Here is a 26,639-nt window from a genome sequence, read left to right on the forward strand (position 1 = left end):
GAGAGAGAGCATTTGACAGGCAGAAGAGGGACATTCCTGTGGAGAAAATGGCTCGAGCAGAGGCCAGCAGTGAGGCAGGTGGCAGGGGACTGCAGCCATGGTGACAAGTGTCAGGAAGAGTAAGGATAGACCAGCAAAGGCCTCCCACGGCAGGCTGTAGAGACAGGACTTATTCTGTGGGCTAGGAATGCTTCCTCAAAGCTTCATGGGGTACAGGACAGACTCTGAAAAGTGTGGGGCTCTGTGCTGGGCTCACAGAGAGGGTGAAGGGATTCTAGGGCCCATTTGGGGCTTTCACTGACCTTTGTCCTGTACCAGCACTTCCAACTCCTCCCGAACACCATCATACCAGCTTGTGATGTCCACGTGAAGGGAATAGTCACAGCAGGACTTGGTGTCTGCTGCTTCATGCCACTTCTCAAAGGAAGTCAGCAGGCTGGACCCAGGTTCAGGAACAACATGGTCAACTGAGACAGAGAGACATGTGTCATGATGCTTAGAACCCAAGCTGTTCCAACAGTGGCCACATCACCTTCACCCCATCAATATTACCATCATTGCCACAATCATCAATCAACACTATCACCATCATCCCCATCCATATCACCATACAACCACCACCACCATCACCATCACCACAACCATCACCACCATCAGCCCCCACACCACTATCACCATTACCGTAACCAACATCACAATCATAACCCACAGCCACCAACATATTCCCACCATCATGCCCGTGATTATTACCACCATCACCACCGTAATGGTTTAAATGAGATGTCCTCCATAAATCTCAGACATTTGAATATTTACTACCCATTTGGTGGCTCTTTGAGGAAGAGTAAGCGGGTGTGGCTTGTTGGAGGAGGTACGTAACTGGGGGTAGGATTTGTGGTTTTAAGAAACTTCTGTCTTTTCTAGTGTGTTCTTTGCCTCCTGTTTGCCATCAAGACTCAAGCTCTCGGCTATTCCTGCCATCATGCCTTCATTCTGCCATCAAGGACACTAACACTCTAGAGCCATAAGTCCAATTAAGCACTTTCTTTTATAAGGTGCCTTGGTCATGATATTTTATCACACCAATAGAAACTGGTACCAGGTCATGGGGAATTGCTGTAACAGCTCTGACACTGTTGCTATTTGGAGGAATGTGGATGACTGAGACTTGGGACTAGAAAAGCAGATGAACACTGTAAGCAGAGTTGAATGCACCATCCTAATAGCATGTGGGAGACAGCAGTGCTGACAGCAGTGTGGAGGCCCAGCTCAAGAGGAGCGAGGACTTGGACAGCCACAAGGCTACAGGTCATTGCCGGGATAGTTTGGCAAAGAATCTGTCCGTCATCTGCTGTTGTCCTAAGAATTTTCCTGAAGCTAAAGTGAAAAGTAGTAGGGGAATTTCTTTGGTGAAAGAGACTTCAAGGCAGTCTAATATTGACTCTGTCGTGTGGTAATTAGTAATCGCTCTTGGGCAAGTCTACAATAAAGAAGAGAAAGTGGGGCAAAGAGAAAACCAAGTATGCAGTGTGAAAAGAGCACCAGGAAATTTGATGTTGGATCCAAGGCCTCTACTCAAGGACATGAGGAAGTCAGGGAGAGGCCCGATCTGAATTGGAATAAAGGGAGGGGTGCCTGAGACCCCATCCAGCTAAGCCTTCACCTCAAGAGAAGAAAAGGACTGATGGGGTTTAAAAGCAACAACAAATCTAAACTGCTGCAAGTGTGATCCAAGGGGGCCAGGGTGTACCCCAAATTGGCAGCTAAACTTAGCAGTGTCTTCCATGTGGCTCTGGCTTGAGTCATGAAGGTACAGGAGTAAAGGAGACTGGAACCTTCCTCTGAGGTTAAGGAGAGCCACTGAGGTCATGTGTGTGGCATGCACAGTCCCTGCACGGCGGCCCTGAGAGGCCATCATGTGAAGCTATGGAAGTAAAGCCTGCACTGAATTAGAGACCCCAAGGTGTTGGCATGCCTGAGCCACAGAATACCTGCCAAGGAACCAGCCCAAGACAGAGAGAGGAGTATGCTGCAGTCAGCAGGCTGAAGGGGTGGAGCCATCTAAGCCCTCTGACGTCAGACACGGAAGACATGGAGCTACAGGAATTCGAGTTTGCTCTGCTGGGTTTCAGTCTAGCACTGATCCAATATTTCCTCACTCTGGCCCCATTCCTCTCTTTTGGAATGGTAATGCACATCCTGCGCCACTATATGTTGGAAGTATGTGATTTGCTTTTTAATTTTATAGGGGATTACAGTTAAGAGATTGATTGCCTTGACTATCAGAAGAGATTTTGAAGTCTATGAGGAGTTTTGAAGCTGAACTAAATGCATTTTTCATTACAATATGGCCACAAGCCTCTGGGGACCAGGGAGTGGAATGTGGTCCTTTGAAGGAGGTGTCCCGCATAAGACTTGAGTATTCAGATACACAGTCCCCAGATGGTAGAACTGTTTAGGGAGGATTAGGAGATATGGCCTCATTAGGAGGAGGTGTGTTACTAGGGGGCAGGCTTTGAGGTTTCAAAATACTCATCCCATTCCCAGTGTGCTCTCTGCCCACTGCTTGCAGATCAAGATGTGAGCTCTCAGATGTTTCTGCTCTGCCATCAAAGACTCTAACCCTCTGGAACTGTAAGCCCAGTTAACTCTTTCTTTCATAAGATGCCTTGGTCATGCTGCTTTAGCACAGCAATGGAAAAAAAAATCCAAGTAACCAAGAAAGCTATCATTACCATCATCACCACAACCATCATCATTACCATCATCATCGTCACAATCATGCCCACATCAATATCACCACTACCATCACCAATATCAACACCCCATCACCCCATCATTATGTCTGTTTATATCAACACCACTACTAACACTATTATCATCTTTATCACCATCAAAATCGTGTCCATTGATATCATCACTATCATCATCACTATAATCTCCATCACTATAGATACCAGGCTCCACCATTAGGAATCTGAACCGAGTCTCTGACTATAACAAGGAGTTCCATTGGAAAGCCTGGACTGCAGATAGGGAAGCTGAGGCTCCTCAAGGCTGAGTCCTGGTCCATCCCTGTGCAGTTTCTGAGGATTGATTCCAAGCTCACTCTGGTTCAAAGCCTGGTTTCATCCACTCTCCTAGCCAGTGGATTCATGAGCTATTTGTTAGAAGACATAGCCCTGACTTGTCTTGTCAGCCAAGCCACACCCTCCTTGTTCTGGCACTTCAAACATATGACTCTGCTGGCAGTTGCCTTACACAGCCTCTTGTATGCAATGCAGGGAAGCTGGAAAATGAGATGCCTGGAATTGAAGGGCTTACCAAATGCTCACTGTAACCAACTCTTGCCTTTTTAAAGAAAGCCTCGAGATCCAAATTAAAGCAAAGCAGAGAGCAGAGACTGAGGCCAGGGGGGATCCCAGGTCCAGGGGGACCGCAATGGTCTGCCATGCATGGGGAGTACCTCCCTCTCTCTTAAAAAGACACCAAGCAGCCAGGCGGCGGTGGCACACACCTTTAATCCCAGCACTGGTGAGGCAGAGCCAGGTGATCTCTGTGAGTTCAAGACCAGTTTGGTCTACAATTTTGGTCTATATTTTGAATAACATATCCAGGACAGGCACCAAAAACTACAGAGAGAAATCCTGTCTCGAAAAAACAAAACAGAAAAACAAACAAAAAAGACACCAAGCATACTCTGAACAATGGAATAGGCTTTTCCTCCCCGTAACAACCATCAAGTCTTAGGTTCTATTCAGTCATGCTCTCCAGTCATGCCCAGGTAGGTGGCCAGAAAGACCTGTCCAACTTGAACTGGTTTGGGATGCATATACAGTAAGGCAAACTATGTTCTCAAAGGAAACTTTTAGGGAGGATCTCCCATTTACCACCTTATGCCTGTGCATGCCTGGGAGTGTATATGATTAGAATCAAATACATTATGGGGAGGGATATGTACAATAGAAAAATAATTATGTGAACTAATCTATCAATCAAAATAGACTCACCCTCACTATGGCCCTTAGTAACAAAACTCTTTGGACCCCCATAAAAAGAAGCCCTGGACAATAACAGGGCCCTTGGGTGTCTCCTGCAGTGTGTTCTGACCTGTTCTCTAGCTCTGTTTTGAATAACATATCTTTGATACTTTTGCAAACCTGTGGGACTTTTTGTTTCCATTCCTTGAATAAGAGGCCTAGAACCTGCAAACACCCCACCTGACTACACATGGGTAACAATTTCACCTTGATACACAGTAAAGTAGCTTTTAAAGGTTTACTGCCCATATGTCTGAGCTCCTTTTATGCTAGACAAGAGACACATACCACAGTGATCTATATCTATTGTCTCAGGGTGTGATGAGGAGTTTCACAGAACCCTGAGTAGAGGGCTTGGTGCACCAAACACCAGTGTGTATTCATGGTGAGAGGAGAACTCACAGCCCATATCCCTAAGGCCAGGGAAAGTGTCACTCACTGATCATTGTGGTTCCACCTGCCAGTGCCGCTTTAGTGCCCTGGAAGAAGTCATCAGCTGAGGTCATGCCCTGGAAGGGCTTCTGCAGGTAAGTGTTGACATCGATGCCCCCCGGAATGACCATTCGTCCATTGGCCTCAATGGTCTTCACTCCACCAGGAACAATCAGGTTCTCTCCTATTTGTCTAGAGGCAAATAATAGAGAAATCTTAGGTTTTTAAAAGAAAACCAAGCATGGCAGCCCACTGGACAATGTCAGCTCCTTTAAGGACTTGTTTCCCACCCAGGCTGACACAGGGTACTGGGCTGAGGAGAAGTACTCAGGCACAGCACTCTCCAGGGCTCAGAGTCCGCTGTCTAACATTTGACTGCAGCAGAGTATAAATCCAGAAGTACAGGAGGGCTGGTCACTTGGCCAGGCTTTCTCGAAGACTCCAGGAGAGGAGATGGCAGGGCTGAGGAGAAACCAGCTTCTCCACAAAGAGGCCAGCCCTAGGGATTGTTATGTATTTCTGACAGTTCCCTAAACAACACAGAGAAGAGCCACTGAATGAGGCAATGATAGGACCTATCAGTCCCACAAGATTTCACAGACACTGTTAGGTACTGAAATGTGTGCCCCCTTACATTGAAACTTTAACCCCCAGCAACCCAGAATATGACTGTAATAGGGACAGAGGTAAAATAGGTCTCTAGGGCAAGCCCTAATCCAATAGTACTAGTGTTCACATAAAAAGACATCAGGAGGAGGTAACCAACAGCCCTACACAGCTGTGACGCCATGGCATATCAGTGATCAGCATGGCATCCTAACCCTATCTCAATGATGAGTAGTGGTGTGCATACCTCCGTGGCAACCAATAGATCTCTAATCAGACTTAAGAACTGTTGCCGGGCGGTGGTGGCGCACGCCTTTAATCCCAGCACTCGGGAGGCAGAGCCAGGCGGATCTCTGTGAGTTCAAGGCCAGCCTGGGCTACAGAGTGAGTTCCAGGAAAGGCGCAAAGCTACGCAGAGAAACCCTGTCTCAAAAAAAAAAAAAAAAAAAAAAAAAAAAAAAAAAAAACTGCTCAAAGGAGAGAAACCATGTCTGGAACCTAAACCTTTGACCTTATACCCACAGGTAAGTGTCTTCCTCAACCCCTCAACCCTCATTTAAGAAATGTCTCTTCCCAACAGAACCACAACCAATCAAAACACAGAGCTGTGGAACCCAGTGCCAGTGGATGCATGTACAAAGTACTCCCCTGCCCAAGGCTCAGGAAACACTGCCGAAGAGGGGTGGGAAGATTTCGAGCCAGAGGACCAGGGAGTTTGTCCTGAGATTGTGTCCCCTAGCAACGTCAGAAGCACGACATCATAGTCTCACAGACATGATTGCCCAAAGATGACCTGAGCAAGGACAACAATTAACATGCCAAAGAGGGACAGAGAAAAGTCCATGAGGACTCATCCCTACACAGAGAACTACAGGCCCCTGAGGAATGCTAAGACAGGAGAAATAGTGTTCCCCAGGGAAATGTACACCAGCTGGTTATCAAATACCAAATGGCCAGTCCTGAAACATACATACAAGCAACATTATATAGGCTAAGCAGGTTATATTTGGAAATGTGTATGTATATATATATTCACATGTAATAATTTATGAAAAAAGAGGCACAGCTCCCTCACCTTAGTCAAGAAATCAGAGCACAGTATTAAGCAAGCAGAAACGCTCCCAGGGCTCCCAGGCAAAGCTGTTGGCAAACTATAACCACCAGAGTGACTCCTAGATTTCCAGAGGCTGGGCCAACATGACTAAGCATGCTCTGTTGGTCAGCAATCTGGTCCCTACTGAGACAAGAGCTTAGAATCGTCTCCCAGGAGGGAACCTCACAACGGGCCTGGGAGGGACAAACACAGTAACTAGCAGCCTGGCCTCTGTGGAAATGTCAAGATCCCCAGGGAGATACTCCACCAGACCAGGATGGGGGCTCAGCAGTTTCCAAAGTCATTACTTGGATAACGTCACTAAATCAAGGTGACAGCAAATTTACTTGAAAAGGCAAATCCAGATGCTCCAAACTCCTCTGGACTTTTCTAAGTTAGACAAAGACATCAGTAATGGAGAGGAGAGTGTTGCTATGGTGACCATAGTGCCAGCCCCAGTGAGCACCCAACCCAGGTAGAACGCAGAAGCCTCAGGCCTCAGGCCTCTCGGGTAACAATGGACAGTGTTAAAATGGGCCAGATGTGCAGGTCCCCCAGAATGACTGTAACAGCTGGGTTCTTCTGAGGAACCTGGCATCACATCAGGGCTGCCCCACAGCTAGAAGGAGTGGAGTGGAGTGTGGGGAGGTCTGTCCAGGGGACATCCAAAACGTAACCGGGACAGCTGTTAGGAGTGCTGTCGATCTCCATCACAGTTCCCACCTGAGCTCGCAGACTCTCCTCCAAACACTTGGGATCCTGTGGAAACTGAAGGGGGCCTCGGGAAGATGTGTGGCTCATTAAGGCCAGAAGTGGCCCTACTGAGCACTGGGACCCTTCTGCAGAGCTGAATTTTCTATTCATGCCACATGGATCATCTCACTTAGCACGCAGTATGCTTTCAAATGGAAGGGCAATGACCCCCCACCCACCCACCCACCCACCCACACATAGAGGCTGTACAATCCGGTGAGACCATCATGGATCCTGCACTGCCCTGCACCTGAACATCCACAGGTGTGGCTCAGCACCTTGCCAAGGTGCCCAGGAAGCACTCATGGTGGGGCCCATTCTTACCTCCCTACCAGCTCTGTAGTTTCCTGGGACTGGGAAGAAGGGAGGCAGGAGCCAGCCCACACTCCTGAGGCCGGCTCTTCATTGTGCTTTGCATATGTGGTCTCTTCTAATGCACCCCAGCAGCCCCAGCCGCCTCCTCCCATCCTCTTCCTCTTCCTAAAGCACAGATGGCCCCAGGCTGGTCCTACCGACAGGACCCCTCCCAACCTAATACTCACCTTTCCCATCCTCTCCTCCCCTTTGCTCCTGTACCAGAGGCCCAGGGTGGTCCTATGGTGACCTTCTCCTCCCCTCCCTCTCCCCTCATCCAAACCCCAAGGGAAGAGTTGGGTAGGAAATGCAGGCCACCCCGTATCAAAGGCAGAGAGCAGCAATGCTCTGTCATGGCCACAGCGACAGAGATGTGACCATCTGCTGTTATGGACTGAATGGGTCCCTCCGAATTCATGATGACGCCCAGCCACCCCCCACTCTACACCTGTCATGGCTGTTACGGATATAATGAGGTTTAAATGAAGTCCCAAGGGTAAACTCCTAATCTATAAGGACCTACCAAGAGAGATATTCCTGTGTCACACAGAACAACTATGGACATCGGGGGGAAAAAAAAAAGAAAATAATAAAAATAAATCAAAGGCAACCATCTAGAGCCAGTGACGGAGGCTCTGACCAAAATCAAACACTGAGCCAGGCGGTGGTGGCACACTCCTTTAATCCCAGCACTCAGGAGGCAGAGGCAGGTGGGTCTCTGTGAGTTCGAGGCCAGCCTGGTCTACAGAGTGAGATCTAGGAAAGGCGCAAAGCTGCACAGAGAAACCCTGTCTCAAAAAATAAACAAAAAAAAAAAAAACAAAAAAAAAAAAAAACACAAAATCCAACACTGATGGCACCTTGGTTTAGGACCTCCACCCTCCAGAACCAGGAGAAATAGATCTCTGTCTTTCCACTCACTCAGTCTATGGCATTTTGATACAGTAACCTAGAGCTGATCTTATTCTTGTGTTGTGGTGAATAGGGCAGAAGAGAAAATCACAGGGACATCAGGGGAAACTCCAATACCAAGAGGCTTTTCTGGTATGGATGGCAATAGTCCTCTTCCTTTCTGGTACCCTCAGCCCAGTCCCAGGAACCGGCAGGTAGGAGACAGAACTAATGATTCAGGCAGACACTATGGGTGGGATGTGGGTCCCACCCTTATCCCACCCTGTACTGTGGGCAAGCTGCTACTCCCATGGTAACAAGAGATGTACATCTGTAACAGACACCAGAGGGATGAGCATCTAAGGAGCAGAGAGTAGGGTATGTGCAGGGCCTCCATGCATGCCAGTTCACGCTGCACCCAGTTTGACTCCCACCCTACAGGAGAAACACATGCAGAAACACAGGAGACTGATTCAGAGGCAGAACATCAGCCTTCCACAGGGAGCCTAGAGGGACTGAGTTCTTAAAAGGCCCGTTCCGGCCAACCCACTTTATGAGTCCATCTTCCAGGTAGACGTCAGCATAGAAGGACTGGTCATCGTTGATGATGCGTCCGCCTCTGATGAGGAGCCGGTCACTCTGAAAAGCAAAGCAAGGTGTTAGATCGTTGGCAAGAGACAAGACCTCAATATTCTTTTAACTTTGGAGGCTTTTAAGGATTTATTTATTTTTATTTTATGTGCATGAGCTTTGTGATGGTTTGAATGAGAATGGCCCCCATAGGCTCATATACCTGAATGCTTGATACTGAGTTGGTAGAACTGTTTCTGGAGGGATTTAGGATGTGTAGCCTTGTTGGAGGAGGCATGTCGCTGAGGGTAGGCTTTGAGGCTTCAAAAGCCCATTCTAAGCCCAGTCTCTCTCTCTCTCTCTCCTCTCTCTCTCTCTCTCTCTCTCTCTCTCTCTCTCTCTCTCTCTCTCTCTCTCTCTCTCTCTCTCTCTCTCTGCCTCCAACTTGCATATCTGGAACCAAGCCTACCTGCCTGCCTGCCTTCCATGCTCCCCACCACGGTGGTCATGGACTCACCCTCTAAAACCGTAAGCAAGCTCTTAATGAAATGCTTTCTTTTATAAGTTGCCTTAGTCGAGGTGTCTCTTCACAGCAATAGAACAGTAACTAAGACAAGGATTTTGCCTGGATTTATGTTTGTGTACAACTGCATGTCCTGCCCTTGGAGGCCAGAGAGGGTTACAGATGGAACTGGAATTACAGATGGCTGTCAGCTGTCATGTGGATGCTGGGAACCAAACCTAAGTCCTCTGAAAGAGGACTTTGCTCTTAACCACTGCACCACCTCTCCACACCCCACCCCCCTTTAACTTTTAACATACAAGTCTCAAATATCTTTAAAAAGTGAAGACAGACCACTAGGTAAAGCCCCGAGATCCATGCATGGCCCCTCCTCTGTCTGATACCCCGCCATCCTTGGCTTGCTTCATTTCCCACTGTCACATGCTTTTCGCTTTTGCCGTGTATTTACAAAACTTTCATTTTACTTTCATGAACAGTGGGAGAGAGGGATGTGGGCATGCACCATGTGTGCGTGTCTAGGTCAGGGGACAACTTCCAGGAATAGGTCTGTCCTTCCACCTTTACATAGGTTCTGGGAATTGGACTTGGGTTGTGGGGCTTGTGTGGCAAGTGTCATTGCCCACCGAGCTGTTTCATCAGCTCCTGATGAACATTTTAAAAAATAAACACCATCACCACCTCATCCCACCCATAGAAACTTTAGGACACATCTCTGCTAAGGACATGGAGGAGAGGTGTTTGCATGGGTGTGTGCACTTGTCCATGCATGTGTAGAGGACAGAGGTCAACACTGGGTATCTCCCCGGGCCGCTCTCCACCTTAGCTTTTGAGACAGAATTGTTCACTGAACCTGAAGTTCATGATTTAGGCTAGGCTAGCTGGCCAGTGAGTTCCAGGGATCCTTCTCTCTCTGCCTCCACAGCGCTGGGATTACAGGCACATCCTGCCATGCCTGGCTTTGTGCCTATATTACATGCACTGTGGATATGAACTCAGGTCCTCTGCTTTCTTAGTAAGAATTTTACTGACTGAGCCATTTCCCCAAACCCTCTTTAAAAACTTTTAAAATAAACTATAAGTATGATTTGCAATTCCCACTAACCCGATTAATAGCGCTTCCTTTATTCCAATCCCCCATCAGACCATATTCAATTTTACTGAGTTGTTCAGAAATGTCTTCTTACTCTGGGGGAGGGGGTTCGGCCTCCAGTGCACCTGCACTGGTTCTCTGACTCCCTGCTGCCTGCATTAGCTTCTCCTTTATGACTTCCACTCATTAGTTGGAGAAACTAGGTCATTTGTAAAATAAGAATTTCTTAAGCCACTTCTTAAATATGATAATAATCATGTTCAAAACATAACACAAGATAATGGAAAGATTAAAAATCCTGCTCCCCTCACACGTGGCCAAGGCCAGACGTTCTGGTGTTTTAACTCTGTAACATCCATCGTGCCCTCACCCTCTGCATGGGTCACATGGTGGCTGATTGATTATTTCAGCTCCCCGTCAAGGTCAGGCTCCAAAAAGCAAGAGGACACAGAAGCATATGGGTCTTCTGTCCTGGACTGACAGATGAGAGGTAGAAATTAACAAGTCACAGGGTTGATGGGGTCAGGGGGGCAAGAGTGGGTCTTCCAAGTGCATCAGGGGTTAGGTAGGGCAAGTTCAAACCCATAAATAAGCTGAGGAAGACTGGACCATACAAAGTATTGGGAAAGGATAAGGCTAGGAGGGACAGTGTTAAGAGTTCCAGACATACCAAAGGCTGCTCGAAGCCCAGAGGCAGCAAAGTAAAGAGTTCTGCCTTTTCATTTTGCCATAAGCATACTCCAAGTTATGACATGTTCTTCATGATTCTGATTTTATATGCCTATAAAATACTCTGCCTTGTGGATACATAATTGTGCAATCACTTCACCAAGAGCTTTGTTCATCATTAAGATTTGATCATTTGTAGTGTTGACACTATACATTTTCCATGTGTGTTTATTTACTTATTTACTTCCATGGTTCCCCGAGCTGCGCCTTAAACCCCGTTCCTTGAGGAGGGAGAGTTTGACAGAGAATTGAAGAACCCAGTCTCCTGAAACAGGATATGACAGGATGGCCTAGGGAGAGCAAAGGATCTGAGGGGAACCTAGGAAGCTGGCAGACAGTTAGTTGGAACCAGTTAAACAGTGTGCAGGTGGAGCTGGAGCCTACCAGAACCCTGAAATGCTGAGGACAAGCTGGTGGTCCCAAGGGCCCTGATCCTAATGGTCCCTCGGCCATGGTAGCTACTATGACAGGGAAGTAGAAGATGAGCAAGCCCAGCGAAGAGTTCAAGCCAAGGAAGCTGGGGCTTGATGAGCAGAAGCAAAGCATGGGATCTTGCAGCTTGCAGCAGGGGTCAGACCTTGCTCTGCCAGCGGCATCTGAGAGAGCATCACATATTACCACCTGCCAGCAGACCTGTACACCACACCTGCTTTCTGTTTCCACAGCCCTTGTGAGAGTGTATGTCACATGGGCTACATCCAGGTCTGGCTAATGTGTGGCTTGTCCCACGAGATTCCAAGCTGCTGCTGTGATCAAACAATGGCCAGAAGTAAGCTGATGGAGGAAAGGGTTTTTCACTTCAGCTTACACTTCCAGGTAAAATCCATCACTGAGGGAAGTCGGACCAGGAACTCAAGGCAGGAGCCTAGAGGCGGGAACCATGGAAGGAAGCTACTTATTGGCTTGCTCACTGACCTCTGCTATGTCCAGCTAGCTTTCCTATACATGCCAGGATGCCTACCTAGGGATGGTGCTGTGGGCTACATAGTGGGCTGGGCCTTCCCACATCAATCATTAATCCAGACAGTGCCCCAGAGACTTGCCCATGAGCCAATCTAATGGAGGCAATCCCTCAACTAAGTTTCTCTCTTCTCAGGTGATTCTAAGTTGTATCAGCTTGACAGTAAAACCTAACCAGCACAGATCCACCTATGGAAAGAAGGAGGGAAGGGAGGGAGGGAGAAAGGGGAGGGAGAGAAGGAAGGAGGGAAGGAAGGAAGGAAGGAAGGAAGGAAGGAAGGAGGGAGGGAGGGAGGGAGGGAGGGAGGGAGGGAAGGAAGGAAGGAAGGAAGGAAGGAAGGAAGGAAGGAAGGAAGGAAGGAAGGAAGGAAGGAAGGAAGGAAGGAAGGGTAAATAGAAAAATTCAGGGATGGATGGATGACATGATAAATGAATTATTGGGTGCATGAATGGATGGGTAGATCAAAGGATGATGGATGGATAGATAGATGGAGATAGATGGATAGATAGATAGATAGATAGATAGATAGATAGATAGATAGATAGATAGATAGATAGATAGATGATAGATAGATAGATATACTGAAAGATGATGGGCAGATAGGCATCCTGAGGTGTCTGAACTGGTCCTTGAAAGATGAGTGGGTAAGGATGGAGAGAAAAGAGATGATAACATTTATTAAAGGGAGAAAAGTGTGGAGCAGCCCCCGCTCCCCATCTGGAATGCCTCTAGAGTGAGGGGTTCAAGGTCAGTCACTCTCAAGTGCAACCTCCCGTCCTGTGTTCCTAATGCAGTAGGCAACAAGGATGTTGCAACCCCATGAGACTTTGGAAGGCAGTTCCAACATCAGAGAGAGGAGGACTGGGCCCTGCCTGGCAGCACAGACAAGTGGGAGGCGAGGTTTCCCCAGCATGAGAAGCAGGCAAACATGAGTCACCCGCAGCTGGTACACAGCAGGGAGCAGTGTCTGCCTTGTCACATTTAATAGTGGGTTTCCCGGGCACAGCCTGAAAGGAGGTATTTAAATACACAGAGTGCCGGGTCAGCCCCAGCCTGCTCTGTGCTTCCAGAGTCACAGGGCAGAGCCTGTGCTCAAACATACCTCTCCATCTAACTCCAGATAGTGTATGTGAAAGGGACCACCAGGGGACAGGCACCAGGAAGTCTGTAGAAGAACATATATACAAAAGGCAAGAACTGATGCGTCTGTCTGTCTGTCTGTCTGTCTGCCTCCCTTCTTGAAAATGATTGCTACTCTGCCTTTAACAGTCCTCTCTCTCTCCCCCTCCCTCCCCCCTCTCTCTCTGTGTTCATTTCTAGGGGCAGTGCATGTGCATGTGGATGTGTGGAGGTCAAGTATCCCATTCCAGATTTTGAACTCGCTCTTTTGAGACACTCTCACTGGCTCAGACCTTTCCAACTAGGCTAGGCTGGCTGGCCTAGGAGGCCCAGGGGTTTACCTATCTCTGTCTTCCCTGTGCTGTGATTACAGGCATGCCACCACGTCTGGCTTTTTTTTAAAAGGTGGCTTCCAGGAACCAAATTCTTCCACACCAGTACTTACCAACTGAGCCATCCCCCTTGTCTGGCTTTTTTAAATGTGGTTTCCAGGGACTAAGTTTACTCTTCCCCTCCAGCACTTACCAAAGGAGCCATCTCCCTGGCCCTTAACAGCCAGGTTCAGAGCCATTTCTGCAAAACTCCAGCTCAGGGGCATCCAGAAGATGCCATCACAGACTGGGGTTCCCAGTTGTGGCAAGTTCAAAGAACCCCACGTGCGCAGCAGCAAGGCTTCTCTTCAGGACAGCCCTAACCCTGCCAGCGTGTGGTGCATAACTCCAAAGAACTAAATAAAGCTTTTTCAAACTCACGCCATCCATGAGCAGAGTCAGGGTGGGCTGATTTAGTGGGATAATGTCCACAGAAGACACCCTGGGAAAAGTGTTTGGACAGTCATATTACCTGTGATTGATGCACGGAATGTTGTGTATTGGATAGATTAAACTCGGGAGCATGGGTGGCCCAGCTTTGCACAAATAATCAAGGCGTAGGTCAGACTCAAGGACTCTCAACTTCCTGTCCACGTGGGATCCACCCAACCACACTGCTGACACGTTTCAAAATATCTTCACGCTTTAGAATTTATGACACCTCATGAGCAGATGGGATTTAGAAATACTCTCTGATCCAAGGACCTTGCACTCCAAAACTCCTTTTTGTCCTGAGTAAAAACTCACTCATGGGGAGGAGTAAGGGCTCAGTCAGTAGCGCTGGGCTTGCCTGGAAAGCTCAAGGACATGAGTTCCATCCCCAGAATCCACACAAAGAAAGCCAGGAATGGTGTGGCATATGGCTGTGATCCCAGCATCAGGGAGGAGACAGGCAACCGTCTACAGCTCACCGGCCAACCAACTTAACATAATCAGTGAATTACACACAACACACACATAACATACACATGTGCATATACACCTACACACACACACACACACACACACACACACACACACACAGGTATGCACACAAAAAATAGCACTGTGCTTAGGCTGCAGCTCAGTGAGAAAACATTCGCCAAGCATGCACAAAGCCCCGGACTCTATCTCCAGGACAGCAAAACTAAATCAATACACAAATAATCCCTCAAGAACTAGGCATCAGGTGAGTTTTATTATACAAAAACTATTACATTTACACAAGCTCTGTGCAAGTACGTATTTTAAATGTCAGTGCATAAAATTCATACATTTAAAAAAGAGCATGGCACGGCACTACTGTCTCAGGAAACAAGCAGAAAATGAAACACCTTGAGAAGACTTTGAGAAAAAAAATTCAACAGCTGAATGGAATATTCTGGGAATTGCTGGCTCATTCCACAGTGACAATAGCCAGAAGGAAGCTATGCCCAGCACAGTCCACATATTTATTCCAGCCTTATGTGAGAGCAATATCAGAGCAGACAGCCAAGGGTCCCGCTCCTTACCTCCTCACCACATATCTGGTTACCTTTTCCATACCTCAGTCTCCTCATCTGGAGAATGGGAATAACTGAGGGTAAGAAGGCTACTGAGCTCAGGCCTGGCAGATGGTCTCAGCCATTTCCTGTGCTAAGAACTGTCTTTCATAAGAAACCATTTACAGGTTACAGGGCTGAGGTGTGGTGATACAGCATTTGCCTCACATACATGGGAGACCTAAGTTCCATATCCAACATCACACACACACACACACACACACACACACACACACACACACACACACACACACCCCTCACAGAAACAGTTGTTTGTGGAAGGGATATGTGTAGCTGAAAGAAACAGGTTTTGGTCTCTAAGGGCATTCAGTCTAGTGGGGGACACTAACCACCCAGCCTTTGCCATCCGGGGTGGAAAAGCCATGATGACAGAGAGATAGGAGGGCACAGAGGAGGTCTCCACTCATATCCTCTCAGGAGAAAGAACACTCATTCCCAGCCTGAATGAGGCCATGCAAAGGAGGAAAGAGACTCCGGAGAAAGGGGGGCCCATGAGGAAAGGAGCCTGGGGAGCAGAGGTCTGGGGGTGGAGTCTTTAGCTGAATAGAGTCCCCACATGTATAAGAGAGCTGTGGCTCCAGAACCACCCATAAATGCCACAGTCCACGTGGGCTCTGCTCCCTCATATAAATGATGCAGTATTAGCATCCAACCTGTATCCATCCTCCCAAATATTTATGTCATCCCTGGGTTACACATAACACTGAGTCCAATGGAGACACCATAGCACTAGTCATTAGGCTGTGCTAAGGAACACAGATGATGGGGTGGGGATGGGACACAGTTGGTGCATGCTAAGAACAGGAGCAAAGTACTGTCTGCCATTTTGCAACTGTGATTGGCTGAAGCATGAAACACTGAACCCACAGATGTGGGAACTGACTGCAACCTCAGAGTAAGGAACATGGAGATGTTCCCAGCTGTGAGACCCTGGGGACATGAATGCCCCTCACAAAAAGGTGTCTGGGCTCTACATGATGGTAACATGGGAGGGGAAACAAAGATGAAGTGGAAGGAAGGTCACTGGTTATCTTATATTTTCCTGAGAGCTGAAGGTCAGAATAAGCAGTTACAACATGTATTAAGTAACCTGGAAACTGAGTGCTGGGACACTGTCTTCAGGAAAATGTCAAATATGTATATCCAATGAGGAGTGCAGAAACAAGTGTGATGGTATTCACCACCAATGGCTTATCACTTGGCTGCTCACATAGTTTCTAGGAAGATTTAAGGACAAACAATAAAATATTAGATGAAAAAAGTAAAACACATCTCTCCACCTGGAAGTGACTGGAGAGGAAATGGGTCTTTCTGGACATAAATAAACCCTGAGTGTCCTCCATGTCATCACTGCAGTAAGATGCACACCTTCCCAACACCCCTGCATTGCACCTATCTGTGCACACACACACACCTGCTGCTGAGCTGCCTACAGTTTATAGCCAGGGAGTCCTATGCATAGATCCCTACATTCCCAAGAACCAGCCCAGGGCTGCACAGTATTCAGTAAGTATTTGTGGGGAGGGAGGAGAGGCAGGAATCAGACAGCAACAGTGGAAGAGGGAGGAAGAAGAAAAAAGTTTGAAGAGGGTGGATTGAGGAGACAGAATGAAATAAAGAATGGTTTATAAAGGAGGAAGGGAAGAGAGAGACAGAGAGAAGATGGTGGAGACAGACAAATGATGCACCAATTTCTCCTGTTTTTAGTCTCTGGAGACCTTGCCCACTGGAGACGGACCCCTATGGAGTGCAAGGCCCGCAAGAGGGTGGGGCTGATGAACGCCTCTTTCTAAGTTTCCATCTGAGCCAGGGCAGCAGTAGCATTTCTACTGTCAAAAGTCTTGTGAGTTGGAGGGTGGCCCAGGCCAGGGGAAGGGCTTCTGCTCCAAGCCCAGCATTTATCTGCTACCAGACCCACTGGAGAGGGGGCATGTTGGCAGGAGGCCTTTGTCCTCCTCCAGATGTGAAGTATTTTGTGTAGTTATACTACAAAAATTAGCTCAACACTTCAGGCATTCTTATCCACTCAGCAGAAAAATCATCCACATTAAGGCTCAGCTAGGGTGGGTTTAGATCACACAGCATGTCAGTTCCCAAGAGGCATTACAGAATCCACCTCCCATAGTCCTGCTCTCTTCCCACACGGTGGGAATGAAATCGGACTTTTCCACAAGGGAGCTGTCAGAAACTGCATAAAAACCCACTATGAACTGGGACTCATAGCAAAGAGGTACTAGTCTTACCTAACTAACATTTATGCAAAAATTACTGACTGGTCAGCCGTGGCTATCAAAAAAATAGCAGGTAGTGATTCATTAAAGCTGTGATTAGGCAAAAAAAGACAGTGATTGAGTCACTAGGGAGGGTGTGCTTGGGCTGGACTCTCAAATATGAGCATAAATTTACAAAGCTGTAAAAGCAGGCAAGCAAACACTTTCATAAACGGAGTGTCCGCAGGCACAGCCCGCTGAAGGTCCTGTGCTCTGTGCTCCAATTAGGGGTTGGTGTAGTGGATGCTGTCCATGGTCCTGAAACACGGTCCACTGAGCACTGAGGCTTCCCCCAAACCTGAAGATCCCTCTCTTCACCTTCATCCAGCACTACAGATCCTTGCTGCTTTTCTTTCTGGGCTGGCTAGAATTTTTTTTTATTTTACATCCCCATAGAACTAAAGTAAAAATGTCTTGTTTCATGATGGATGCTGTCAACTTCAAATCCTGCCAAGTCTCCTATCACCCTTTCAGCATTTTAATTCTCCGAAGGGTGGATACAGGTACCCTCCCTTCTGATGCTCAGTTGATGCTGAGATTGGTCCCTGGGGTCAATGTCTGAGTGTCATCACTAGACCTCAGGTCATAGATTCTGGGAAGGCTCCCAGATTCACAAGCAGAAAAGAGAGGGACACAGAGATCAGGATAACTGCGCAGTCACTTCCACTTAGAGGAGAATGGAGGTGGGACATCCTCTTCAAGGGGCAAGCATGGAAATGAGCCTCACAGAGACCAGGGAGCCCTATCTTGGAGGAGACACATTTGTCAGGAAATGAATACAAGTGGCGCTGATTTCTCTTATGAAAGGTGAGAAGCTGAAACTCGGATTAAAAAGTTATCAACCCTCCAAGCCCTACCAGTGAGCAAGGATGGTGTTCAAAGCTCCAAAATCCAGTAGAGTATGTAGGTGTTCTCACACATACACACAGAGAGAGAGAGAGAGAGAGACAGAGACAGAGACAGAGACAGAGACAGACAGACAGACAGACCACAGCACAGCACCAGGCCTAGCTGGCCTCCAAACCACTCTCGGGTGACCTGGTGAAAATTTCAGACCAGGTGCTTTAGCAAGATTCTTGTTGTCCAGACAACATCACTAAATATCCCCAGCTCTCTGGGTGTCAACTCTCAGCAACAGGCTGTGATTTTCACTCCTGATTCCCCACCCACCCACCCTGGTCATGCTTTGTGATGGCTGTGGACCAGCCCTGTGAATCGGTTTGACCAGCAAGAGAAGAGACGGGGATGCACAAGCCAAGTAGGGCTTTCAGACACAGGTGGTTCCGGCCAGCCCTCTCTAGTCTGCCTCCCACATGAGCCACGTGACATGTGACCCAAAACGAGATGCTTGGAGGAGCAAATCTGACCCAGACAGAATCCCAGAGACAAACCTAGCTGAACAGTGCCACTGTGACCCGTGATGCTGTAAACATCCCCTGCTGTGAGCCGCAGTGTGTGTGTGTATGTGTGTGTGTATTTATTGTACAGTACAGTACAGAACACACAGCCTGGCTGTGAGCTGAGCAGCTCAAACACTTCACACTGCCACCGCGGGGCTCCTACCCTCAGTAGCCACAGCCTCAATCCCTCCACACCTCCCACCAGGCTGCCTAGCAGCAGCAAGTGCCACTACACAGCTGCACACATCTGTTTATTCATTCACACAAAACCATCCTTGTGGCAGCCCATCCATCCATAGTCAGGAGAGACCCAGGGAGCGGAAACCAGTGTGGAACTCAGTCTAATTAACACCCATTTACCCTTCCTTTGCCTAGATGGAAGCAGGGTGGCGTTTCCTTTTTGAATCAGAAATGTAGGTGGGCCCCAGGGACTAGAGCTCAGGCCTGTTTCCATAGCAACTACAGCTGTAACAGTAGGATCTCAGGTCCATTGTACTGGTCAATGCTCAGGAAACACTCCAATGACAGACTATCTGATTGTAAAATGGCGCATTCTCCTAAAGACCCCAGTGGGCAGGTCCTTCCTGCTGCCTGCAAAAGGTGGCCCTGGCTAAATCCACATGGGTCTCAGATTTAAGTCTGAAATCCCCATAGGAAGCAGGAGTAGCTGCTACAAATGGGGGAACTCAGAGAAGGCAGATAGTTCGCTCCAAGTCACACAACCAAGAGATGGCTCCAGAATTCGAACCTCGTTCCACTCGGCACCTATAGAGTAACTCCTCCCCCCCCCCCCCCGCACCCCGCCCACCGTTCCATTACTCCTGGGGGATATCTAGGAATAAGGATATCTTCACTGTCCCTAATGATTGTGCATGAGCCTCCATCCCCCTGTTAATTAGGTTAGGCCCTCCACATGTGTTGTGTCATTTATCCAGGGCACATCGCATCCCACGCTTCGGCTTACCTTCCTTCTGGGAATGTGGCCCAAGAGGCTAAGTCCCATTAAAAAGCTCTGACCATTTCAAAGGATGCTTTCTCTGAGAGTCAGACATAGAGCCCTACTTAGCTAAGAACACTGGCAATGTCCCATTATCTCACTGAACATGGGTGTTGACTAGAGAACACGGCTCATCTCCTGCAGACACCAGGCGAGTCCAGCCACCCTGACCCTGTCGCATGGCCATGTCCACCTGTGCTTCAGGACCTATGCATGATGCAGAACTGGCGTGGTTCATCTGTGGGCAATATGTGGCATAGTAATTGCCTAGAGTCCTTCTGTGGGGAGCTGAATTATACAAAGATGTGCATTTTCAACTTCAGCTGCTTCCCGCCTCTCACACCCTGTGTTCACCTGTCTTGCCTGCTGTCACAGAGCACCTGAGACAGGTGGTTCATTAACCAGTACAAGTTTATTTTGCTCATGATTGTGGAGACTGGGAAGCCTGAGAGTCTGGTGCCAACCTGTGCCAGGACTTGTGTGTTATCATCCAAGGTGTAAATAGAAGGCAAGGGAGCATGATCAGCCAGAGGTGTATGCAGCTCCCTCTCATAACTCCATCCCTGTGTTGACTACAACCATCCACTCAGAAGGGCGTGGCTTCATGGCATCATCACTTTCTGTTAGGCCCACTTCCCTTGTTGTCTCTCATGAGACGTGTGTCCAACACAACACAACACAACACAACACACTTCCAGCGCAGCAAACCCAGCATACTTACTTGGAGCCTAGCGCTGTCCACTTTGGGAAGGTCCTCACAACCACCGGATGCCTTCCACCTTCTACTGCACCTGGCCTGAACTGGCCTGCACATCTGCCTCTCATTTCTACCATATGACAGCCAGAGTGACTTTCTGAAACACAAACCCAACTGTCTCACCCCTTTCCATGAGCTTTCAACGGTGTCTCCCACCACAGGACAAAGGACCCTCCCAGGCTCCTCCATGCCTGGCCTGCCCTTTCTCTGCCGAGAACCTCCATACTTACCTAGTAATGCCACCTGTGTCTTTGCCTGTAACATGCCGGAAGGGTGGGCCCCTTGCCAGGTCCACTCAGTCTCCCCATCCCCATCCCAGTGGCCTGTCTCTAGCACCACGTGGAGCTCCCCCAGTGTAAGGTCTGTACCTTTGGGTAGCATATCCAAGGTGTTCCATCTTTCAGCTCAGCTTTATCTGCCTTATTTCCTAGGATACACATCCTCCACTTGGTGCTGAGACCACAGCTTATCCCCCATGTCACCTCTGCAGGCTGAGCTCCTCCTCTGTAAATGCAAGCAGTCAGAGCTCTGACCTCATGGGATTACCAGGATACAATCTAGAAGCCCAGAAGATGCCCACACACTGAACATCAGCCCAGGAGATTCCAGGATTCCAGGTCACACATCTGCATTCAGGCATTTGAGGAAGTAGGAAAATTGTTTCCTTGTTTATTATTTAAAAATCAGTGCCAAATCATTCAAGTTTAATTTTGGATTCTTATTGCTCTATATGCCCCAAAATAAAGCTTGGTGAAAAAGAAAAAAAGGAGGAGTGGAATCCTATGGCTTTAACTGTCAATTTGGCAAACCCTGTAGTCATCCGAGAGAAGAATCTCAATCCTTAGCCAAGGGATTGCCCAGATCAGACAGGCCTGTGGGCATATATATGAAGGATTGTCTTGCTACCTGATGTGAGAGGGCCCAGCCCACTGTGGGTGGTACCATTCCCTGGGCAGGTGGTCCTGGGGCTGTATAACTAGTTGATCATGAGCCTGTGAGTGAGCCAGCATGTGCCTCCATGGCTTCTGTTGCATTTCCTTGGCTGTGGGGGAGCTCCCTTGTAAGAGAGAACACTACATAGAGTAGCAACCAAACCTGTCTTCAATTTGCTGCTTTGGTTCTCGCTCTGACCTCCCTCAGCGACGGCCTATGACTTGGAAGTGTAAGCCAAGCCCTTTTCTTCCCCAAAATTGCTTTTGGTGAGAGTGTTTTATCACAGCAACAGAAAGGAAGCTCGGACAGAGAGGAAGAGAAGCGAAACGCCATGCTGTTCTTGGCACAGAAGAACAACTGGGGTGGTTGGAGAAGAGAAGGCCCTCGTAGTTGAAGAACACCTCCCCCAGTATTGACAGCAGCAGGAGAGTAGAGCACTGGGTCATTTCTCAGGCCAAACAAGGGCGCTTCACACAAGAAACATCTGCCACACAGAGTGGTCCTAGAGCAAGCCCAGCTACGTGGGAGGTGGTGACCTCCTGTGACTCTAAAGATTCTAGAAGGCATTTGGAATTCCTGCATGAGCAAGGAGAATAAATCATGTCAGGCATGTCCCTACACAAACCCAGAAAACCTCCCCGTGTTTATAAGGTTCCCTTCAACGTAGAGGTTACAGAATGCAAATATTTGTGGAGACTGCACTGGCACTTCAGTCTTTGGGATCTGTTATGACAAAAAGCACCTTTCTGCTAAGGATATAGCTTGGTGGTAGAGTCCTTGCCTGGCATGCATCGCAGTCTGGGTTCCATCTCCAGCAACATGCATGTCTGCACATGTGTGCACAGCAGCCTGGTCTGATGATAGGCACTACATCCCTCGGGCTGCTGTGTTGCTTTGCATGGTTTGGTTCTGTATCAGATCCATTGAGTTCTCCTTAAAACTGACCCCATTCTGATACCAGGTTGTTACTGAGTCAAGCCTCTGGGAGTACAGTCATGCATACATGTCTCAACTTGAATGTGAACAGTTCTAGAAAGGATGCTGTCCACTGTGAAAGCTGGCGAAGAAGCTTATTGGCAAAGCAGATCTGCCCTCTTTCTACTGCTAAGGTTCCACTCTAAAAGAGCCTCCCTTTCTAATGCCCTTCATGGTGCAAACTAGCTCAGAGCTAAGCCCACAGACAGGACTGAAGGAAGGAGAATCCATGCAGGGGGTAGCTAAAAGCTCACTCAGTCAAGAAGCATGGCTCACCATGTGGACTCATCCATCCCCCCCACACATAGTAAGGAGTCCCTTAGGTGACTGGCAAATGCAGGGGTGCTCCTGAAGAGAGGCTGAGGAGGGGTGATTCTCCCAGTCCTCCGTGTGCTTATGGTAAAGTGGAACATATGGACATGAGAAATTAACCAAAAAGCTCACAGCTCTCCCCCTGAGAAGAAAGGTGCTCCTTAGAGAACAGGTCTTGATGGCAAAGGCAGAATGCTAGGGAAAGTGATCCTACCCAAGGAGGGAGCTCTAGGTTCCTGAAGCAGAAGACTGAGTGAAGTCTATAGGATGGGGAGCTCACACAGCCACAGACACCAATGCCTTCCTTTCACCTGTTTGCTCTTGCTTTCTGGGTGTGTGTGTGTGTGTGTGTGTGTGTGTGTGTGTGTGTGTTACACAAATATGTTCATGTGGATACGTGCATGTGTCCATCAGGTAATGTATATGTGGAAAGTCAGATGGTGATGTGATGTGAGATGTCTTCCTCAACTGCTCTCCACCGTATTAAGATAGGGTCTCTCACTGAACCTGGAGCTCATGGGTTTGGTTAGGATGGCTGGCCAGTGAGCCCTGGAGATCTGCCTATCTCACCAGCCGGTGCCACACACAATCCCCAGAGCTGGAGTTACAGAGGTGTACCAACACAGACAGCCTTTTCACGGATATTGGGGATACAGACTCATGCTGTGTGGCAAACATTTTACACACTGAGCCACCTGCCCAACCCCACCCACTTCAGTCTGCAGAATCACATTCTCTGTCAAGTATCCCAGCTCCCACGCCACTTCATGAACCACCAGCACCAATTCACAGCTGCATTTGCTCAGAGCAAAACTCAGGCTCCAGACATCCTATCTATCCAGGGGAATGGTTCTCAGCCTCTCTAACCAGGAAATATGGTCAAAATAGTCTAAAACCTAGCAGCATTCCTGAGGGATTTAAATACCAAACACCACCAACTCGGCTGGCAGCCATGTTTCCTTGTCTCCCGGAGGCCCTTGGCAGCCCGATGGCACAGACTTGTGCTTCCACACCATCCCACTGTCCACTGCCCTGACCTACTTCTCCTTGGTCCTATGGGGCGGGGGACGTCCTCTGAGAATTCTTTGTCTTGTCAGCACCAGATGCTTCATTTTCGATCACAGCAGCAAACCGGGCTCTACTCACACCTGTGAGTACTCAGAGCGCTACAGACAGATGTTCCTAAAACACTCTGTAAACTTTGCCGCTGACCGCTGGCTTGCAGTTCAGCTGGGGATGGTCCCAGCACACCACTCCACTCCCACGGGCTGGGGACCACCACCGATGGAATGGCTTCCATTTTCCTTTCTACAGTGTTTCCTCTACACCTCTGCATGGTTCCCTCTCTACACCTGACCCTTGTCTCTCACCCCCATGCCAACCTGTACTGCTAACTGCCCTTTGAGCCAACACCACCTAAGAACCAGCACTGAGCCTTTTCTCCATCACTCCTACATTTCCATAACAAGATCAGCATCAGTTTCCAAAGTTGATTACTAGCATCTCTTCAAGACCAGAACTGGCCCGTGAAATCCTCTGGTCACCTCCAGGAAACCGACTCCAGGTTTATCCTGACTTGGGGCTCAGGCCTGGGACTTGAAACATAATATATGCCATGATGGGGCAGAAGTTCCCAAAGGCCTTCTAAGTGACTTCCAATATGCATGCTCTACTCCTCCTTCAGCCAGTGTCTCAATGTGAACAGATACATGGGCCAGATGCGCCTTCTAACAGCAGCAGAGGCAAGGTTACAGCTTGTGGCATGAACTAGATCTCAGGGTTGTATACTACTGCACAACGCTGACCAATACACTGTCCCATAGTGATGGTGCTGACAGCTAAGCCATGTGGTGTTTGCTCTGTGCAGAAACTATTCTCAGCACCTTATGCATTTTTATAGGGGAGGGGAGCCCCATGCTGGCTGCTCTTACTAGTCTCATTTCATAAATTGCCATAGAGAAAAGTTGATGAAAGAAGAGACTATATGAACTCCCAAGATTCAAACCCAGACATCCTGACTTCAGAATCATCACTGTTTCCTCTAACACACCATCTCCCGGCACCTTCCTATGACCCACAGGGTATCAAAATGCCCTGTAACATTGAATCTCTATGTCCTCACCTATTTCACAGTAAGAAATGGAATTCAAGATATAAGAAGAGGAAGTGACTTGCCCAGGATGCCTCCTCAGAGTCTGTGTTATTTCTGTCTGTTATCTTGGGCGCAGTCCACACGTCCACAGCCCTGAAGCATCTTCAGCTGCACAGGAATTCAGATCTCTCTCAAGTCCCTCCCTTCTGATTCTCCTGTGTAAAACCCATCTTTTTTTGAGGATGGTGCTCTTCTCCCAACTCAGATCTCACCTACGCTATTCCATCTTGTGCCCAGCAATTGACTTCTTTTCATGCCACTGTGAAACCCACAAAACCTTCTGTTGCTTCTAGCCAGAACCAAGGCCTGGTCCTTATCTTAGAATTCCTCTGGCATGCTCTGATTCAACCTGTCCCTTGGCCACTATTAACTCGTTTCAGGTGTGTGCGCTTTGTCACTTTGATGGCAAGCTTGGTAAGGCATCCTACACAGCCACTGTGAGAACAGTACTAGCCACTAAGGTGAAATTCAAATTTCTATCTCCTCAGCATGCACGAGCCGTGTCTGACCTGTTAGACACTTGCTATGTGCCAGGAACTCTTGGGAGTATCACACTGAATGTGTTCCATGAGTTGAGTATTGGCCAAGTTCACTTTGTAATGAACATAAGAAATAACTGTTATGATGAACGGTGGTTCACGCCTATAATCTCAGCGCGTGGAAAGACTAAACAAGAGTATTGATAGTAGAGGCTAGCCTGAGCTACAGAGTGAGTTATAGGCTAGCCTAGTCTACAGAGTGTGATCCTGCCTCAAAAAAAATTTTCAAAAACCAAAAAAATTACTTAAAAGGACAAGCATTCAAAACTAGTGGTGCCACTGTGCTGTCACTCTTGTGTCCCTTCTGAAACTCTCCTTAAGAATTCAGTTGTAATAAAAGTATTTCCCCCTTAGAATCCGGCTCACTTCCCCTGCCCATGAACTTGACATTACTGGGGGTTTCTGTCTCTGTCTGGATGGCAGAAGCTCAGATCAGCTCACGGTGACCCTGGCATGCTGTCCTCTGCTCCTCCTGGGTTTTTCCAAATTGTGCAAATATCCAAATCCTTTGTGCACAGACTCAGGGAATACATGAACATTTACTCCAGATGAATGCCCCCTTCAGGATAGCCCACCATATGTTTCACGGGTTTGCAATTTTTGTTGGTTTGGGTTTGGGTTTGGTTTCTTTTTTTTTTTCCCCTGTATGTTTTACATTAGAGTCACAACTTCAGCCCAATATAAGTTTCTTCCCTGCCTTCATTCTTTGACTAAACACACACACACACACATACACACACACACACACACACACACACACACACACACACACACACTCATTTCCACACCACTGTAGACTCACATATACAAGCTCACACACCAACACATCCACCCAGTGTTTTTCTCAGCAAGCGAAGAGCCCTTTCACTCTGCCTGCTTGAATGTGAACTTGAACGTAAATCTTTCCTCCGTAGCCCAGTGCAAGAACCTTGACCCACCACCTTCGAACCTTGTTTCCTCTTTGGGAAGCAATGATGATTGATGACACACCCAGGCTACCCTCTTCGCATGGTTCTAAGATCCACAGGGGAGATAATAGGAGTCATACAGACTCCAGCAAGATCTGCAAGTCCCATTGTTAATAATGACCAGAAGCTCCCTGACTCCCCCCCCCCCCCCCCCGCACCCAGCTGAGCAACCACACAACCTCCCTCACTCTCCCTCCTCCCAACCCCATGGCTCCTCTGGGAGCCAAGAGCTTCTGCAGGGCCAGGGAGTCCAGTGCCTTTGT

General features: G+C 48.2%; 1 protein-coding gene across 3 annotated transcripts in view; it reads right to left on the reverse strand.

Moving 5' to 3' along the window:
- Crmp1 (collapsin response mediator protein 1) overlaps positions 1-26,639 on the reverse strand; it is a 53,345-nt gene that overhangs the window by 19,310 nt on the left and 7,396 nt on the right. For 2 of the 3 annotated variants that reach the window (XM_006985606.4, XM_006985607.4), the window contains exons 2-4: positions 8,720-8,808; positions 4,480-4,664; positions 303-467 (exon numbers count right to left, since the gene is read on the reverse strand). In XM_006985606.4, coding sequence (XP_006985668.1) covers positions 303-467; positions 4,480-4,664; positions 8,720-8,808 — 439 coding nt within the window. Of the gene's footprint in view, positions 1-302; positions 468-4,479; positions 4,665-8,719; positions 8,809-10,722; positions 10,747-26,639 lie in introns of those variants that run through there. The other variant, XM_042285905.2, reaches the window with a different exon arrangement.

This window comes from Peromyscus maniculatus, chromosome 10 (genome assembly GCF_049852395.1).
Source record: "Peromyscus maniculatus bairdii isolate BWxNUB_F1_BW_parent chromosome 10, HU_Pman_BW_mat_3.1, whole genome shotgun sequence".
Lineage (NCBI taxonomy): Eukaryota > Metazoa > Chordata > Mammalia > Rodentia > Cricetidae > Peromyscus > Peromyscus maniculatus.